The sequence below is a fragment of the Musca domestica genome, unplaced genomic scaffold (genome assembly GCF_030504385.1).
Source record: "Musca domestica strain aabys unplaced genomic scaffold, Musca_domestica.polishedcontigs.V.1.1 9, whole genome shotgun sequence".
Classification (NCBI taxonomy): domain Eukaryota; kingdom Metazoa; phylum Arthropoda; class Insecta; order Diptera; family Muscidae; genus Musca; species Musca domestica.
The window spans coordinates 7,822,790-7,842,160 of record NW_026712435.1 but is presented as its reverse complement, the minus strand read 5'-3'; the positions used below and the strand labels follow the sequence as shown (position 1 = coordinate 7,842,160).

Genomic DNA, 19,371 nt, shown 5'->3' with positions numbered 1-19,371 from the left:
AAGTTGTTTGCTTTTTTATTGTTTTGATAGTAGTTCTGACATTACAAGCCAAAAAGGTAGACCTCTATACTTGCAATTTTTTCAAAGTTGACCTACCTTCTCTTCATTGTACCATGGCCCTACCCATGGTACAATGATATCAAGGTAGGGCAGAACTACCATATGATTTATTTTTTTTTATTTTTCTGGTTAATATGTCAACTTCATTTGCTTATGTGTGTGTCTTCTTTTCAATAATAAAAAATTGTTCAGAAAATATTCAAATTCGGGTGTTTTCAAAATGCTTATTGCAATGAATGCATCGACAAAATCTACAGTTTTTGTCGCGAAATAAACCAAAGGAGATATATAGAACATGATATTGAAAAGAAATTTTGGCCATTCATTCAGTTTTCGCGGTTTTAAATTATTTATTCAAAATAAATACAACAAGTTGTTTGATTTTTTATTATTTTGATACTAATTCTGACATTGCAAGCCAAACAGGTAGACCTCTATACTTGCAATTTTTTCAAAGTTGACCTACCTTCTCTTCATTGTACCATGGCCCTACCTTGATATCATTGTACCATGCTTCTATCTATTAATATCTATTATTAACATAGACAGCTCTTTCCAAAGATGTTTCTTACTTATACAAACTGCAAATTTTCAGCACCTTAAATCTGGTGGTGCTGTTATGCGGGGGTTAAATAAACTTGGGGATCTTGTAGAGCCCGAGGTACCAGAAGAAGTGAGCCGATATATCCCATATTCTCAGCAGCTCTTGTGTTTGTAAAAATAATGGGATGTGTGAAATACATAGTTCCGATTTTATGATCGTTTACATATTCAAAATGTTAGCCATTTATGGGGGAGGTACCAGATGGAATGCTCCGATCTCTGCCAACAGGTCTGAGATGTGCCGAGTTTGAATGGAATCGGATGCTTATTTGGCGTTCAAAATGTTGTCCCTTTGTGGGGAGGTACCGGAAGGAGTAGTACCTCCCCACAAGGTACGGTGTATCAAGTTTGGACCAAATCAAATGCTCTCTTCGGGAGTTATCGCGCGCGCCAGCTATCCTGCAAGGCAGGCAGACGGAAATATATCCACTCCAAATGTCCTGGAACGGATTTGTCTAAAACCGTTATATCAAGGAGGCACGGACATATGGCTGAGTATAATTTTTTTATTACAAAAATTCACTAAAAATTTAAGAAAATCACCGAGAAGATGTTTATTTCTGAATAAAAAAACACAATAACAAATACATTGCTAAGATACGATATAAATTATATCAATACCAATACGAACTTAAAAAGGGATGTTTGAATTCGAACATCACCTTATATGCGACTTTATGGAATCAACTTGTTGCAGATATTAAAAGGAAATGGTATTTACTTGTTACCTCCCCATCCTAGGAAGCCCTTAACAAAGCCGGATATGCCCTTCTTTCCAGGTGATTGCAGTTTATCTTCCAAAGATGGAAACTCGACGTAATTCAATGCTAAATCGAAAAATAGTGGCTTGCAGGGTATGGCCTCCATTTCGGGAACCATCTTGAAAACATTAGGATTCTTAGTGTGCAATGATTGATCTTCCTTGTATTGGGAAAGCCGTTCGAACAATGGTTTTGAAGACTTCTGTGATTTTGAAGTAAAAATTGGATCGTCGGTATTGTCGTCCTCAAGGACACTATATGCATGAGCAGAAAACTTGCAGCTATCAATTGTAGATATGAGTTTTTTAAGCTCGCCGCTCAAATTAAAAACATCGGTTGTTGTAGTCTTTAAAGCTTCGCTAGCGTATTTAGATGAACGTTCATAGAGTGCCACGGCTTCTTTCCATTTCTTCATATCAACCAAGGTAAGTGCTATGTAATAACAGCGGAATGCCTTGAAAGTAAGTGCAAGATTTTCTATTTCCGATTGATATGCTTGATCTTCCTCCATTCCAGAAATTTGTTGCATTTCCGTTACGTTTTGGAGTATAATTTCGTACAAGCGTGTCAAATCTTGTGGCCGAACTCGCTTGCCGTCACCGCCTCCAATTTGTGACTTTTGATTCGGGTCATCGAAGTTCGCTTTGGCTTGTTCTACCAAACATAAATTACGTTGTAATGTGCGACTATGGCGAATGTAAGAAAGATATGCCAAAAGATATTGAATACCAGAAACGGTCTGGCCTGTTGTCAGCGAACGCAATTTAGGATCCTGTTTAATCTCTTCCTTAACTGCTTGAATGGCGTCCTTGCAATCCATTAAAGTTCGTTCTATCAATTCAATCTTTGAATCAATTTTAGAAGCCTTTTCAAGACCTTTGTCGAGTTCTTGAGCACTGAGCAAGAATAATCGCACCTTTTCGGGTCGGACTGTGACCTTTCTTCCACGCCATTCAATGGTCTGCAAACCTTCACTGCTTTCCGTCTTAGTTTTATTCACCAAATCGTCTAAGTTCTCAAGTAATCCTTGAGCTCTAAATTCTAGTAAATCATCCATATTTCCACCGGCAGCGCGACCGCCACCGATATTATAGGCGCAGTATCGTAAATTAGGAGTAAACTCATTGACTTTAGCCCGATAAAGTTCCTGTTCGTCCTCGGGCAAAGCCTTGGCCAAATTTTCATAAACCACTTGTGCACGTTTCAAGTGTTCACCGGCTGTTTTCCACAGTTGTAATTCAAAATGCAGGCTACCATGCATCCAGGCAACGTATGCCTCACATTCCAGTTTTGTGCGAGCGTCGAAAGCATCCGACTAAAATACAATAAGAATTGTAGGTTTATGGATAATGACACTGTAAATAGTTCACCCCATTACTTACATTGCACAATTCTTGCAGTTGGAGGGCATATACACAAGCCTTTCTCAATTTACTTATCAAATGGAAACGCTTGCGAGGCTCCGTATTCGATTCCTGCTTCAATTGCATGGCATAAGCCCAGGCTCGCTCAGCACTTATTAGTGGTATATGTATGAACCGCTCATCAGCCCGCTTCCCAGTTAACTGCCCCAAAGTTACATCTCTACGCTTGAAATGTCTCTTGTCGCCTTGAGGAAACTTCAACGCTTTTCGCAGGCGACGAATACGCCTAGTACAATAACCACGATAACGTTGGTAATCGCCATGCCGAAGACCATGCTGCTGCTGGGCCTCTTTTATCATGTGCAAAACTGGCAAAAAGCAAAAGAAAACAAGAGGTGAAATGCATTTAACACAATCCTAGGCAACATAGTAAAGAAACTAAAAGTGAAAGCCTTATTATTTAAGGTTATATGCACTGCATTCCAATTAGGTGTATTCTTCGTCTGTGCACATTCTTAATATAACGCTTTTTTTTACAAAAATTACTTTCTACTGTGAACACTTTTGCTGGTTCAGGTGGCGGAGGCGCCGCTGTCTGCTCTTCTTCCACTTTTTCCACATTTTCAGGAGGATTCTTTTCTTCGACCATTGTTTTTTGTAAACCTTTAAACCTTTTGGCCTTTTGGTGATGGAAATATTATGGACGTCAAATCCAATTGTCAAAACGTCACCACAACTACAACAGGGATACATAAATCGACTTCTGCCTAAACGAAAACGACTTTTGAATAGGTTGGGAACATTCAATTAGCCGATTTTAGATGGTTGAATATTTGATTCGCCGTCCCAAACCTGACAGAGCATTATACTATGTTCTCATTAGTATTTGTTCATCTTTCAAATATATTTTGTTTAACAAAATAAATAAATTAAACACATTCTATACATTATTTTAAAATTCTTGTAGGCATGAATCAATAAGAAAGGTTGCTGAACTTCAAAGAAACTAGAGAAATGCAACTCTGTGCTGGAGTCTTATAGTGTCAAATAGACTTTTAAATATGCAACTGTTGGCTTTTGTTTATTTTTTCTTATATTGGGAAAAACCTGCGAAACAAGAATGGAATTTCGGGGTTATTCCACGAGATGGAATCTAAAATAGGAGGACAATACATTTTTCCACAAAATTGTACAATTTGTTTATTTTTTATTCAAAACAATACAAACACATACACAAAATGTGTATATGTGTTGACATAATGAGGGCACCAAAAGAAAAAAAAATAGTATTTGGGGTTTAGCTTTATACCATGGTACAATGATATCAAGGTAGGGCTATGATACCATATGATTTTAATTTTTTTTTTTATTTTCTTGGCTTAATATGTCATTTTTATTTGTTTATGTATGTGTTTTCTTTTCAATAACAAAAAAATTGTTCAGAAAATATTCAAATTCGGGTGTTTTCAAAATGTTTATTTCAACGTATTCATCGACAAAATCTAGAGTTTTTGTAGCGAAATAATCCCTTAGAGATATATAGTACACGATTTTGAAAAGAAGTGTTGACCTTTCATTCAGTTATCGCGGTTTTCAATTATTTATTTAAAATAAATGCAACAAGTCGTTTGATTTTTTTTATTATTTTGATACTAATTCTGACATTACAAGCCAAACAGGTAGACCTCTATACTTGCAATTTTTTCAAAGTTGGCCTACCTTCTCTTCATTGTACCATGCTTTGTTCTACCTTTTTTAATTGTGCCATGCTTGTAGGTGCCGAAAAAACAGACATTCTCTCGAATTAAAAAATACTCAATTAAACAAAAAAAAAATTTAATTTATTGTGAGCAAAACAGGTACAACAAAAAGGTGGGTAAAGCAACCAGCTGATTACAATTTTTTCTAAGTGTGCCCGACTTCTGTCAATTGTGTGTATGTATTTATTTATTGTTTTGAAAAATAAAGAGAAAATATTTTCAAAATCAATGGTTGGAACGAACCAACGCATATTTCGAACGTGCGTTAAAAATATTAACCAATGAAAATCCAGGCATTCCAATATTTTTTCGCTCTCTTTTACTCATTTTAAAAATGAAGGAAAATAGAAAATAAATGAAACAACTTCTTGCATATAATTTATTTTGTTGTGTCCAAGGTTTTCGCATGGTAGAAGAATATAGGTAGGAGCATCGACACAGCTGCTGGGACAATGAACTGTCAAATCTATTTTGAAATTGAAAATTTTGAATGAAAAATTATTTAAATTTGAGAAAATTGTTGAAAAACGCTTATTATAATAACCTTCGAAAGACGTCGTATAAGAAAACATAAAAAATCAATTTATTTTTTAAGAAACATTTAAAAATTCAATTGGTGAGAGATCCTTTTTGTTAGGGCGGTGAGATTGTGGAATCAGCTTCTTTGGGTTAAATCATGGTACAATGAAGAGAAGGTAGGTCAACTTTGAAAAAATTGCAAGTATAGAGGTCTACCTGTTTGGCTTGTAATGTCAGAATTACTATCAAAACAATAAAAAAGCAAACAACATGTTGCATTGATTTTGAATAAATAATTTAAAACCGCGAAAACTGAATGAATGGTCAAAATTTCTTTTCAATATCATGTTCTATATATCTCTTATGGTTTATTTCGCGACAAAAACTTTAGAATTTGTCGATGCATATGATGCAATAAGCATTTTGAAAACACCCGAATTTGAATATTTTCTGAACAATTTTTTTGTTATTGAAAAGAAAACACATACATAAACAAATAAAGATGACATATTAAGCCAAGAAAATAAAAAAATTGAAATCATATGGTAGTTCTGCCCTACCTTGAATTCATTGTACCATGGGTTAAATTACTTTGAATACTTTCGCCTAAATATGTAAGCTATGTTTTTGTAGTGGTTGCGTCGGTTTTTTCTTTTTTTCTTTTTGTTGGACTGGGGACCCCCATTTTATCTTCTTAATTTTATTTGTAGGTTGTTATAATGTAAGTTACTATTTATACTCTGTTTAATGAGTAATAAAATAATTCTCTCTTTTTTTAGTTCGTTTATGCTACACTTTTTCACTGCTCTACTAGACTATTGTTTAGTTAAGGGTTTGAGTTTCTCGTGAATTTTTAAGATAAATTATTAGGTTTAATATATTATTTGTTAAGTTTGAATTAATCATTGAATTTGTATTAGGGTATTGTAGATAGATAATACAAGTTATGGGCCCCGTGGGCTTATTCATATTTCTTTGTGAGGTAAATAAATGAAATGAAATTTTGAATAATTCTGACAGGAAGCGCGCAGCGCTGTATTTGTGATTTTGTACAGAAAAATACACATACATTGGAATACAATGACGTATGACAAAAGCTAAAAGAGTGCTCCGCAAAAGTAGAATCCGCACAATTTTGAACGTAGTTTGCTCCCTTTCCATAACGAGGAAAATGTGCTCACTGGTATTCGAGCAGCATCGAAAATTTTGAGCACGCAGGAGTGCACTCGCTCTAATTTAAGTTAGTTTTATTCTTATTAAAATTATTATTTCAATGAGTTACAAATTAAATGACGAACTTTATATACCCTCCGTACTATGTATGGTGGAGGGTATAAACCATTACACCACGCGTTTTTCGAAGACGGAATTGACTATCTAAATAATACTAAAACAAGTTTGGTGTAAATAAGGCATTTCTTTCAGTTCGCGCCAAGCTATAAATATACCATAATACTTCGCTTTTGTTTTTGTTCTTTTATTCGTAAATAAAGGCATAGTTGCAATATATTTCCCGAAAAATACGCTTTTAAACAACTGTTATGCTTTGACGTTTCTTTTCGAATTACTATTCGGGGCCACGCAGTTCGGCCATTAGTTGTCTGATTTTACAAATTCAAACTAAATTAGTAGGTAATTTATATGTGGATTGTTATTGAACATATCCAGAAAATAGGAATAGCCGAGATCAGTAGAATCGTTGCATTCTGTAAACTGTTATATTCCTATAGCAGAGAAGGCAATGAGTGGAAGTTGAGGTTATACACTTTCACTCTTGTGAGCAGAGGTTTTCATTTGGGGTAGTTGCGGGGTTCGAAATTCCCACCTACAACTATTTGCTTTGTTGTCACATAGGGTGTTCTTTGTTTTTATTGAGAGACGGATAAACGTGTTGCTGATGTTTGAATGTATTTTGTTTTAGAAAAATGGCCAACAGAAAAGATCATGAGGAGACGGACAAGCAGACCCGTATCGCTATTGTCAGTGATGACAAATGTAAGCCAAAGCGTTGCCGCCAGGAGTGCAAAAAGTCCTGTCCTGTGGTGCGTATGGGAAAGCTGTGTATCGAAGTGGCACCCGCTTCAAAAATCGCTTCTTTATCCGAAGAACTGTGTATAGGTTGCGGTATATGTGTCAAGGTAAGTGTTCAGTCAGCGGACGATATTTGACTGTAAAATGTGCATTTCCTAAATATAGTTGTTTGCTTTCTACTACTTTCTTTAGAAATGCCCTTTCGAAGCCATTACTATTATCAATATTCCCAGCAATCTGGAGAAGCATACAACTCATCGTTACGGTAAAAACTCGTTTAAATTGCATCGTTTACCAATTCCACGCCCTGGAGAAGTATTGGGTCTTGTAGGCCAAAACGGTATTGGCAAGTCAACTGCATTGAAAATATTAGCTGGAAAGCAAAAGCCCAACTTGGGACGCTACATTGATCCTCCAGATTGGACTGAAATTTTGGCTTACTTCCGTGGCTCTGAACTGCAAAACTATTTCACCAAAATTCTCGAGGACAATTTGAAAGCATTGGTGAAACCACAATATGTTGATCAGATTCCTAAAGCCGTTCGTGGAACGGTCAACGAATTGCTCAACAAGAAGGACGAGCGCAAAAATCAAACGGAGATCTGTGAAATGTTGGACTTATCGCATATACGCGAGCGCAACATTGCCGATCTTTCAGGTGGAGAATTGCAACGTTTTGCAATTGCCATGGTGTGCATTCAGGACGGTGATATTTTCATGTTTGACGAACCCTCCTCCTATTTGGATGTGAAGCAACGTCTTAATGCGGCTTTGACGATACGACATCTTTTACATCCAACGAAGTATGCAATTCCCTTTTGTATAATAACTGTTGAATTAATGTAATTAAATTTCAGGTTCATTATTGTTGTCGAGCATGATTTGTCCGTGTTGGACTATTTATCTGATTTTATTTGCTGTCTTTACGGTGTTCCTGGCTGTTATGGTGTAGTTACTATGCCTTTCTCAGTACGCGAAGGCATTAATATTTTCCTTGATGGTTTTGTTCCAACTGAAAACATGCGATTCCGTACAGAATCGCTTACGTTCAAGGTGAGAATAGTGACATTTTGATACATTGCGCGTATAGTACTTATGAGTTCTAAGATTGCGATATCATTGCATAAAAATCGCTTCCCGGGTTTAATTTTTTTTTTACAATTATCCCATGTCTTTTTGAAAAGGTTTCCGAGTCGGCAACTGAAGAAGAAGTTAAGAGAATGAATCATTATGTCTATCCAGCAATGAAGAAGACCCTAGGCAACTTCTCTCTTACCGTTCAAGAAGGTCACTTCAGCGATTCTGAAATTTTGGTACTTCTCGGAGAGAATGGTACTGGCAAGACAACATTCATTCGTATGTTGGCTGGCAACTTGCAGCCTGATACAAATGTAGATCTCCCAGTGCTTAATATATCTTACAAACCACAAAAAATTTCACCCAAGTTCCAAAACCATGTGCGCCATTTACTTCATGAAAAGATTCGCGACGCTTATGTTCATCCCCAATTTGTCGCTGATGTTATGAAACCTATGAAAATCGAAGAAATAATGGACCAGGAAGTACAAAACTTATCCGGTGGTGAATTGCAAAGGGTAGCTTTGGTTTTGTGTCTGGGCAAACCGGCGGACGTTTATTTGATCGATGAGCCATCTGCTTACTTGGACTCAGAGCAACGTTTAGTTGCCGCTAAAGTTATTAAACGGTAAGCGACAAATAAAGTATAAAAATAGAGAAACTAATAATGTTTATTTTCAATGACAGCTACATTTTGCATGCTAAACGTACTGGCTTCGTTGTGGAGCACGATTTTATAATGGCAACATATTTGGCGGATCGTGTAATTGTGTTGGAGGGTCAACCTTCTGTAAAGACTACGGCTTATTCGCCTCAATCGTTGTTAAATGGAATGAACCGATTCTTAGAACTATTGGGAATTACTTTCCGCCGAGATCCTAACAACTTTAGACCACGCATTAATAAAAACAACTCTGTGAAGGTATGAATTTCAATTTTTGCATTGTGGAGAGTCGGTTTTAAATATATTTCATTTTTAGGATACTGAACAAAAACGTTCCGGTCAGTTCTTCTTTTTGGAAGATGATTGCAACTAATGATGAATATAGCATTTTGGTCACATTCACTGAAGCATATAATCCGGACAAAAAAAATGCGAAAATTAAACGTTATGTACACCTGCTGGATTCCTTTGTGCTCCCAACTATAAAAGAACAGCGATTTTTGTTACATTGATTTTTATAATGGTCCTCTTGATTTTTTGTATTTTCGAAAGCAAGCAAAAAATATAGCAAAACGTAAAATACTAACATCAAGCTGTTAAATATTCATATGGGATATGCGCCAGCATATGCATTGCACACTGTTACAATGTTTGTCAAAAACGTATCATTTTAAAATCGATGCTATTTATGCCCTCAACTATAGGGCATATCATTTGATACTTTAAAATGTCTATCTGGCTGGCCCACACTTGGCACATACTAATATTTTTGTCTACTAAGATCAAGTTCGAAGATGGGTAATATCATTCCACTCTTTCCCCTTCTGTAACACCTACAATTGGTAAAAAGGGACGAGATTATAAAAATTGAGCTTCTCACAAAGAACGAAGGAAGTATCCAATTTCGTTACAACTTAGAATATCGTAACATTTCTACTAGGTCCAAGCTAGGTCCTAAAATGGACAATATCGGCCAACTCCTTCTGGCACCTCTCTCACAAAGGGTCAAAATGTTGATAATCACAACCCTTATAAAATGTGAACAAATGTCGGATTATCTTTCACATATCCCAATATTTCCACCAACTCTTCCGGTACCTCCCATACAAAGGGTAACAATTTCCGTTATCCATAACTCCTAAAAAACTGAGGGTTACTTTTTAACTTGTTTCTTCTTTATATATGTCAAAAATAGCCAAACAGTGGCTCTCGGTACAGTACAGTATTTTGCATACAAAACCCCACCTAATTTTAAAGTCCGATTTACGTAGACACAATCTTTATCGAGAACAAACATTTTATAACTTTTAAAACGCTGATACTAATACTACTAATTTTAGGGATTATTTCACAAAAAGGAAACTAAAGTATTCAGAAATTTGTCGTGTCTGTTATATTTTATTAGGGGAACACGGTACGACAATGTAACAATAAAATACAATTATTTTCAATATTTGTAATAAACGAAAATTCGAAATGCTTAAAGTTAAATGCAAATAAATTGATTTATTAAATAGAACCTTAAAACGAATATTCACACTTTTCATACTACTAGCACTATAAGAGAGATGTAAAGCATATAAAAATACGTTTATCTTTTTTACACAAAAAAATATCTAGTACATGCTTAAGCATATGAATTAGAAATTCTTGAAGTGGCAGATACGAATAGGACAGCCCCTTATCAAAGTCTTATATAGTTTGCAAAATATTTCGAGATTGGAAAGTTATGAATTTTTTTTTTCATGTATGGATATATGCATGGATGTATACGTTGTTTCAAATGGGGGTTGTTTTTCAAAGAAAGGCTTTAAATAGATTAAATTGGTTCAGTGATTAGAGCTTAGCATAGATAAAACCTCATTAGCCATCTCAGCTGCTTGTTTCCTTAGTTTCATTGCCTGAAAAGAAATTTAATGAGTCTTGACCACATTAAAAGAATTACAAAATCACCTTTGCTCTAAGTTCCTTTTCGCTTGTTATAAGTTCTTGAATTTGAGTTGCAGTCCACTCACTATTTTTTTGGTCCACAATCCATCTTAAGTACAATTCTGAAAAAATTATGGTAATATAAACTGTGCCTGCTTTCGAAAATCCATAGTTTACCATTCCATAGTTCCAAGCTTATTGGAGCAACCGAAGGCCATATTACACGAGGATTTGGTTCGTACATTGGGTTAAGAAAGTTCTTTAGTACTTCTGGTCGATTTAAGTATGACCACAGGCTGGTTGTGCGCGAATGAACTCTTAACTCGTGGCGTTCTTTCTCGGAATCACAAAGAAACGTTCCATATTGAGAGAAATAGCTATGTTCAAAAAGTAGGACCAACATTTGAGTACTGAATTCAAAACTGCAAGGAAACTGTTTGTACAACTGGTGAATACAATCTAAGAATAAAACAAATGTTGCGCCATTGCATTTGTGACGATTTTGGGAGGGCGTGTAGCACGAGTAACGATGCCGGGAGGCAAACGGATGTCCAGCCTGTATCCATTCGCGCTCAATCAGCGCTTGAATTCTGAAAATAATTACAAATTTTACCATTTCTTGTTCGGAACAAGTATACCATTGTAATTACCCGCGTACTGTACGACAATCTGGGTTTAAGATAATTTGTACCAGAGACGTAACGATCAGTGTAGAATCAAGTCCTTTGGCTCCATGAACTAAGACTGGACTGCCTTCCTGATCAAGACATTGTGCAACCACGCAAGCAGCATTTAACGAGCCCAATACTAAGCTGAGCCAATTGCTGTTTTCTAGACGGGAAAGCCATTTGTCAGGTGTACAATTCACATCATTGCAAGCTAAATTAAAATGGGAAAGCTTATTTATGCTCATATTTATGTTTATTTAAAAAATATACCCTCCATCAACTTTGAAAAACTGTCTAAAATTGCGGCAGGCGAAGATATATTGCCGATAGAACGGTTAACCTTCTTCCACTGCGAGTAGTGTTGATCCGTCTCAGTGTTGGACTTGCCTTTACCCCATGTGTCCACAATAAATCCCTTTTTACTGCGGCCCAAAACGACATTTAATATGGCTTCGTCGGCACGGCAACGTTTTATTCCTTGAATTGACAGCGGCTGAGCACTTCTGAGGAGGGCGGCCTAAAAAAATCATAGGATTAGAGTATTAAGATAACATTGAAAAATTTCAATTTCAAATCATTTCAATAACGTACGTACGTATATTTATAGTGGGAGTTTTTTTTTTATTTATTTCCTTTTTTTGTTGAAAATATGATGGACGAACCACACAGACCTAACACATTTAGCAAAAAGTTCGACTCCAAATAAAGTTTTGTCATGTGACAAGATGATCACCTCATATTTAGGCTTGCAAGACAAAAACTAGTTCGAATCATGTACTTTTCTAGGTATGTAAGTTTTACGGTTTCCCTTTACAGAGTATTTCATTAAATTAATTAAAATCCTTCGCATTACCATTTGGACGCAAATTACATTCGGGATATTTGCACAATATTTAAACACTCCGTCGTTCTGTTAGTTCTTGTGGTCTGTTTTATAGCTAAATATAATCCAATGGTCTCGTGCAAAATTACATGTCGATTGGTTTCAATTGTGTGATCAGGAAAATGTTTCTGCTTTTGGTTCATTTGAACCCCTAAAAATTTTGTGACCATCTCCAAATGCAAGAGGCCATTCTGTATCTCAAAATTTAGACTATGATTTGCTTGTCTACGACATTTGGCTATATTCGTCAACGAAACCAGCATAAAAAACCAGAAGCTCGTCTTCTGGGTATATTGGATTTCGCCTGTAAGCTATTTTCAGTCTCTCGGTAGAATGGAAAAGTTGGAATTTTTGCACACAAAAGTAGTTGTTGTTGTTGTTGTAGCAGTTTTACACGTTCTGTTGTTTTTTCCGACTAATCTGGTTCTTCCTCAATGTCCAGGTTTAGGAATTCTGCTACCTTTATGGGCTGTAGCCATAGATCCTCTGGACGGAGTTGGGTAGGTTTGGCAGGACAATTAAACAGGTGCAGCGTGTTGTGCGGGCCTGTATCGCACGCTGGGCAGGCGTTCCGCACATCCTCATCAATTCGTGCCCAATACGAATTGAGACGGCTGCACCATCCTGAACGTAGTTGGGCCAAAACTACCCTGGTTTGCCTAGGCAGCCGACGTTCTTCAGCTGCAATGGATGGGGGGTGGACTCCGAGTATGGCATTCATACTGTAATTATTAACTACCTCTGTGACTGCATCAGTATGAATGCTATTCAGACCCGCTTGATAGGCTTCTTGATCTAGAGGCTCTCTCTTATATCGCTGGACCTCTCTCTCTAGATCGTGCAGGTCCTTCCTGACACGCCTGGGTGGAGGAGTTCTATCCACCATATGGTGGTTAGGGTGACTCCCGCGATAACACCCAAGCAGGTACTGCAACGAAAGCATATGATTATGCTGACGTAAGGGAAGAACCTTCGTCTCCTCATGTAAGTGGTCCACAGGTGTCATGAGGAGGCACCCTGTTGCAGTTCTCAGGGCGGCATTCTGGCAGGTCTGAATACATTTCCACTGCGTTGCACTTGTATTCGCCGACCACACTGGAGCCGCATAGCTAACCACAGACCGACCTATCGCTTTATAAGAGGTCAACAAGGTTTCCTTATCCGCACCCCAAGTGCTGCCGGCTAGCGCCTTGAGGACCTTGTTCCTACTTTTCATTTTATCGCAAATAGCTGTGGCTTGCGCGGAAGACTTGAACATGCTATCGAATGTGACCCCAAGGATTTTGGGGTAGTTGGTGGTCGGAATTATATGCCCCTCGACCTGCACATTCAGCTGTGTTCTCATCTCCGCAGTCCATGTGGTAAATAGTGTGGCCGTCGATTTAGTGGCGGATATTTTCATATTCCTCGCGTGGAAGAAGGCGGCAAGCTCCGCGAGATAGTTATTCACCCTGACACATATGTCATCAACTACAGGACCCGACGCCACGATCGTACAATCATCCGCATAAGTTACGATCTCGATGCCGTCTGGAGGGCGCGGAATTCCGGAAAGGTAGAGGTTAAACAGTTCCGGAGATATCACCCCACCTTGGGGAACTCCCTGTTTCACTCTACGAGGCTTGGACTTCTTATTCCGGAATTCCACGTACGACTGGCGTCCACACATATAGTTGACTATCCAACGTTTCAAACTTGGCCGGAGGGTAGTGTTCTCAACGTCCTCGAACAGCGTGGCATGGTTGACCGTATCAAAGGCCTTTGATAGGTCAAGAGCCACCACTACTGTTCTGTGGCACGGCCTGTTCTGGTTGAGTCCTCGACTGATATGTGTGGATATGGCGTGCAATGCTGTTGTAGTGCTATGTAGTGGACGGAAACCGTGTTGATGGTTAGCAACTGAATAGCTTCCTCTAATACTGGGGAGGAGTAAGGCCTCGAGAGTCTTTGCTACTGGCGACAAAAGCGAAATTGGCCTGTATGATTCGCCTTTGCTGGCATCCTTGCCAGGCTTCAGTAGCGGGACCACCCTGCCCATTTTCCAGGCTTCGGGAACTATGTGGGTGGCTAACGACAAGTTAAGGACTTTGGTTAAATACTCAACTCCCGGCGTATCCAGTTGCTTCAACATTACCATTGATATTCCGTCCGGGCCCAACGCTTTAGATGACTTAGCGTTTCGGATGACATTCGCAACATCACCCATCGTAAACTGTGGAGGTACATCCTCGGCGGGAAGAGCTCTTATACGACGTAGTACTCTTCGCCTCGCCCTATCACTCTCGGGGTGCTCGACAAATTGGCGGTTAAAACAGCCAGCGCACCTCTTCGGATCAGTCACAGTTACGTCGTTAAATGTGACTGCTGTCCTATCATCCTTTTTTCCAGGGTTCGAGAGTGACTTTACCGTTACCCACAGTTTACTCAAATCGGTTCCAATGTTGCAACACTTCAGATGGTCTAGCCACTTTTTCCGCTTATGCTCCTGTACCAACCGGTTGACTTCCACTGTCAGTTCACTGACTCTGGGATCAGTAGGGTTGGTACGTCGGAGCTCATCACGCTCATTCGCTAATCCCGCTGCCTCTGCTGGGAAATTTGGTCTTACTTCGGGTATTCGACCAGCAGGTATATAGCGAGCGGCTGCAGCTTTGATGATGTCCCGGAAAATCCTTTCAGCTACCCGAACATCAGAAGGATTGGGCAGTTCTCTGAAGCGAAGGTTGGTGAACTCTCTGAACTCGGGCCAGTGGGCTTTCCCATGGTTAAGGAAAGTGCGGCGTTCAGAGGTTATGAAATCGGGCGATCTGCTGATGGAGACGATTATCGGGAGATGGTCTGAGCCAAGAGAAATGACGGGTTGCCAAGCCACGTCATTTATCAGACCGGGTGACACGATGGTTAAATCTGGCGAACTGTGACACTCTCCTCTTATTCGGGTGGGGGCATCCTCGTTTACCGTGCAAAATGTGGAGCAGTCAATCTGCTCTGCCAACGCTGATCCCCTCTGGTCATTACCTAGGACGGAATGCCACAACTCATGGTGGGCATTGAAGTCCCCTAGTACCAGGCGGTTATTGCCTTCCAAAAGTGGGCTTATATTAGGCAAGTAACGCGGTTCACAGCTATTAACCGGCGGGATATACACATTAAGCACCTCTACCTCGGCAGTACCACACTTGACTGCTACCCCCATACACTCCATGTACGGGTCACTAGAGACTAGCTCAAGCGAGATAGGTCTGTATTGAACAGAATGGTGTATCAGGAACGCTAATCCCCCACCTCCACTTCTGGTGCGATCTTTCCTCAATACGTTGTAACCATTGCAACGTTGTAAGCTACAATTTTCATTGAGCTTGGTTTCCTGCACCGCTGCGATCTTAATATTCCTCCGATTCATAAAATCTACTATCTCATCAATTTTACCTCGGAGTCCGTTGCAATTGAACTGCAAGAACGATGCATTGTCCGGAATTGGAACAGCAACATGTGGCGTTAAGTGCTGCGGTAGTGGTTGCTGTTCTGGAGACTGCGGGGGAGTTCCATACTCCGACGACGACTCGGAAGTTGACGACGAGGTCGTGGACTCACTGGGGACTGTGTTGGTGCAGCACGAAGCAACATAGTCCCTATCGCTATAGTCTCGCAACCGGGTTAAACCGGAACAATTTCTAAAATGCACCCATCCTCTGCATCCATTACATCGCACCGAGACTGATCTATGGTGGATGGTGTTTTGGCAAACCGTACAGAACCATGGTCCGGGGTTTTCCTCAAGCCCGGCACGGACCAAAAGAATCCGGAGCAAGCATTCCGGGATGTGCTGCTCCCAAAACAGAAAAATAAACAAACACGAACATGTATACACTGGGTTGGCAGCCGCTGGCCGAAACTGGAGTGTTGTTGTTTCGGGTCAATCCGGTGTCGTAGAACCCGCTGCCGTGGGATTGACACAAAAGTAGTGGTTCATTCTACCCGCTGTCCTAAACTCTAACTTCATGCGAGATTTCGTGTCCTTTAGTTGTTGGTCCATGTCAACCCCTAAATATATTGCCCTTCTGAGTCTAACACTACCCTTATGAAATTTTCATGAACATCGAACGATAATTGCAATCTGTATATAATAACCGCAACCTTTGTTGTAGGGTGAAAAAACTCTTTTTTTTACTGTCGCCTTTATTTTTCACCTTTCTTAAAAAAAAATTTAATTGCTTGTTGTTGGTTATTATGCCTCTATTGATTCATTTTTTTACTTTGGTTTTTTGTAGTTTTGGCTGGGGAGCCTTTTATATCTTGTTTTTTAATAATGTGATAGTTATTTATAATTTAATTTGAATTTTTCTACTTGGTATTGAGTACCTTATTAATACAATTAATTGGCCTTGGAGGCTTCAGTATTAAGTATGAATTAAATAAAGAAAGAAAGAAATATAACAAAATATACACTTTAAGTCATAGTGAAAAAATCGCATGCGATAAAAATATGACAAAATAAAAAAATGTCATAAAATTCTACAAAACCTATACTATTATCATTATTAAGATGTCAATAATATGCGATTTATGCGATTTTTTATATTTTATACTTTTATGCCAATAGGGCACTCTGAATTGACAAAATTTGTCAAAATCGGTCTAGCCATTCTATATTTCGCTACATATATCCGATATATTTTCTATCGGCATCTACGTAACGGTCAGAATTTACCTTTTGGTCAACTTGTGGTTTCGCCACGATTAAAAATATTCGTGGTTTAATGCAAAATGTTACTTTTATTTAACATAAATGTTATGGTCCATTTCACCCACTAAATATTACCCGATAACCATCGTTCTGCCCAGCTCTAAGTTCTAGCCCCATGCTAACTTTCGCGTCGATTGGTCAATAATTGTTACCTATAGAACAACTGCAAAATCAGGAAATTTCAGCTTTTGATCCACTTCAAACCCTAAATATTATGCGATAATCTCCAAAAGCAATAGGCTTCTAATCTGACCATAACCCCACCTCTGTGCCATCGGCCTATAACATGGACTGACGGACGGATATATATAGCTAGATCGAATCATCTCGGCGAGATAGGAAGATCCATATATACTTTCCTATGTGGGAAACCAATATTTCGAGGTGTTATATAACTTCTGGCTCAATCAAACTTATAATACCCCCAACGTATAGTGTTGTAGGGTATAAAAATAATGCTGCTTTGTAAACTTACCCCATTTTCGTGTCTATAACTAAGTACAGGAAATCGGCCACCATCTCGGAAAGCGGCAGATTGCATTATTTGTTCATCAGTAATTTGTTTCGGTACTATTAAAACCGATCCGTATGTTGGACAAATTTTAAAATCCTTATTTACGTTAGTAATTCGCCATTCGCAACCAACACCTGCCGAGCCAATGTTGTTGTCATGATCATTTGAACAGGGAGAGTGTAACGTGGAAAGCGGACTCAAAACAACGTTAGAGTTGTTCATTGCACCTATTCCATTGTTGCAAGAACTAGACGATACAAGTTTTGCGAATTCCAGTTCGGGGCTGCAGTGTAGAATGTAAAGTTAGAACACCAATAATTTAGTTATAAAAACAAAACAACATACCGGAATATTGTATAGCCATCTTCCAATATTGTGTACATTGGGCGATAAAAGAAAGGATACTCTAACTCTGGATTGTTAAGCGAACTCAACGCCTCCAGCGAAGAAACAATGTTTAAGTACTCCTTGGCATATTTGATTCGAAGCGAAATAACTCTTAAGTCCTTACATTTTAATGTTATGAGCCCACCAACGACGTTGTTTTGGACCATATATGGTTTCTTTTCAATGCAATCAATATTTTTGTGCATCAACTGAAAATCGATTTATGTATTATTGAAAACGATGATCTGCAATAGAATGGCAAACATACCCATAGTTCTTGGCTATTTTCCTGCCGCGCGCTGCTCAGTAACAAATGGTGTCCAGTTATGCATAGACGCCCCTCTATAGTGGCATTGGTGTGGTCATGCAGAAAGACTCCATCCAGCTTTGGTGTCTGTATAAGCTCCACAAATTCCATATTTTTTTTCTCAAATACCTTTGTTTACAACACACTGCTGATATCTACACAAATATAGGTTTTTCCTGCAGCTTGTTATCCGTACACTATGGTCGTTACTTCTACTATGCTCCAATGTTTTCCATGCTGTGCTTTATTTTATGACGTACGACAATCAACCGCTGATTCTACAAGTGGGCGGGGGCACTCTAACTGCAACTAAATTTAGTCATTCGGATACGAAATACGTCCCTATTTCATTTAATTCCTTATCATTCATACCAATTTATACATATATACTACTTAAATCAAAACATACTCGACAAATAAGGGACCCCAGGCTTTCTTTTAATTTTTCTGTCATATACCAACGGTATACTTTTGGAGTCTAAACCTTTAATTTTTTAATAATTTGTGCTATCGCTTATAAACTTCACTTTTATTATTTACTTCTTAAAGCCAAAAAAAAAAAAAAACAATTTAGGAAATGAATGAATTCTTTGTTGATTAATTCGATAGACTCTTTTGTTTAGAATAAAAAAATAATAGAGAATGTGAAATTTTTACGAATGAGGAGATGGAGCATGGCGAAAATTTGTTTAAGTAGGGTTGCCAATAAAATGTGGGAGTTCATTTTGATTACTCGCAAACATTTTGTACCATCTGATGTTTGACAATAAGTGTGTTCGATAACTCAATAATTGGTCGGTTCATTTACATTACCAGTACGAAGAGCAAATAAGAATTAATATCCCACTAAAAATAACGAAAAGTAAATCAATATCCTATCCTGATAATTACTTTTAGTAGTAGTGTGTGCAAAAAATGTAAATAAAAAATATCGTTTTCAACATTTTCTATTGTTTTTAAACTATTCCTTTGACATATGCCATTGTTAAAATTTGAATTAATATGATGGGACCTTCTTTCTATGCAGTTAAATTTAACAAGGGAAATTGCAGACAAATATTTCATTATTTATATCTTTGGTCCAGATTTAAGCGAAG

General features: G+C 38.2%; 3 protein-coding genes across 8 annotated transcripts; 1 reads left to right on the top strand and 2 right to left on the bottom strand.

The window, feature by feature from the left end:
• Positions 1 to 1,192: 1,192 nt before the first annotated feature.
• LOC101894497 (signal recognition particle subunit SRP68) lies at positions 1,193 to 3,539 on the bottom strand. Its single transcript, XM_005183254.4, has 3 exons — positions 3,335 to 3,539; positions 2,807 to 3,156; positions 1,193 to 2,739 (listed from the first exon to the last, which is right to left on the bottom strand). The coding sequence occupies exons 1-3, from the start codon at positions 3,435 to 3,437 to the stop codon at positions 1,381 to 1,383; spliced, it is 1,812 nt and encodes a 603-aa protein (XP_005183311.1). The 5' UTR covers positions 3,438 to 3,539; the 3' UTR covers positions 1,193 to 1,380.
• Positions 3,540 to 6,548: 3,009 nt separating this feature from the next.
• LOC101894209 (protein Pixie) lies at positions 6,549 to 9,425 on the top strand. 2 transcript variants are annotated; one of them, XM_005183252.4, is made up of 7 exons: positions 6,549 to 6,699; positions 6,989 to 7,205; positions 7,291 to 7,901; positions 7,956 to 8,151; positions 8,283 to 8,803; positions 8,863 to 9,097; positions 9,156 to 9,425. In XM_005183252.4, exons 2-7 carry the CDS (start codon positions 6,993 to 6,995, stop codon positions 9,210 to 9,212), a joined length of 1,833 nt encoding a protein of 610 aa, XP_005183309.1. In that variant the 5' UTR covers positions 6,549 to 6,699; positions 6,989 to 6,992; the 3' UTR covers positions 9,213 to 9,425. The 2 variants fall into 2 exon arrangements, with proteins under 2 accessions (XP_005183309.1, XP_005183310.1); XM_005183253.4 differs by having other exon boundaries at positions 6,580 to 6,695.
• A 788-nt stretch (positions 9,426 to 10,213) lies between these two features.
• Positions 10,214 to 18,909, bottom strand: LOC101893698 (myotubularin-related protein 9). Of its 5 annotated transcripts, none has more exons than XM_005183249.4 (9): positions 18,647 to 18,909; positions 18,236 to 18,583; positions 17,926 to 18,176; positions 17,542 to 17,863; positions 11,707 to 11,953; positions 11,419 to 11,647; positions 10,946 to 11,358; positions 10,793 to 10,890; positions 10,214 to 10,740 (listed from the first exon to the last, which is right to left on the bottom strand). In XM_005183249.4, the coding sequence occupies exons 2-9, from the start codon at positions 18,383 to 18,385 to the stop codon at positions 10,669 to 10,671; spliced, it is 1,782 nt and encodes a 593-aa protein (XP_005183306.1). In that variant the 5' UTR covers positions 18,386 to 18,583; positions 18,647 to 18,909; the 3' UTR covers positions 10,214 to 10,668. The 5 variants fall into 5 exon arrangements, with proteins under 5 accessions (XP_005183306.1, XP_005183307.1, XP_005183308.1 ...); XM_005183250.4 differs by having other exon boundaries at positions 18,236 to 18,616; positions 18,684 to 18,909; XM_005183251.4 differs by having other exon boundaries at positions 18,684 to 18,909.
• Between the last annotated feature and the right edge of the window lie 462 nt (positions 18,910 to 19,371).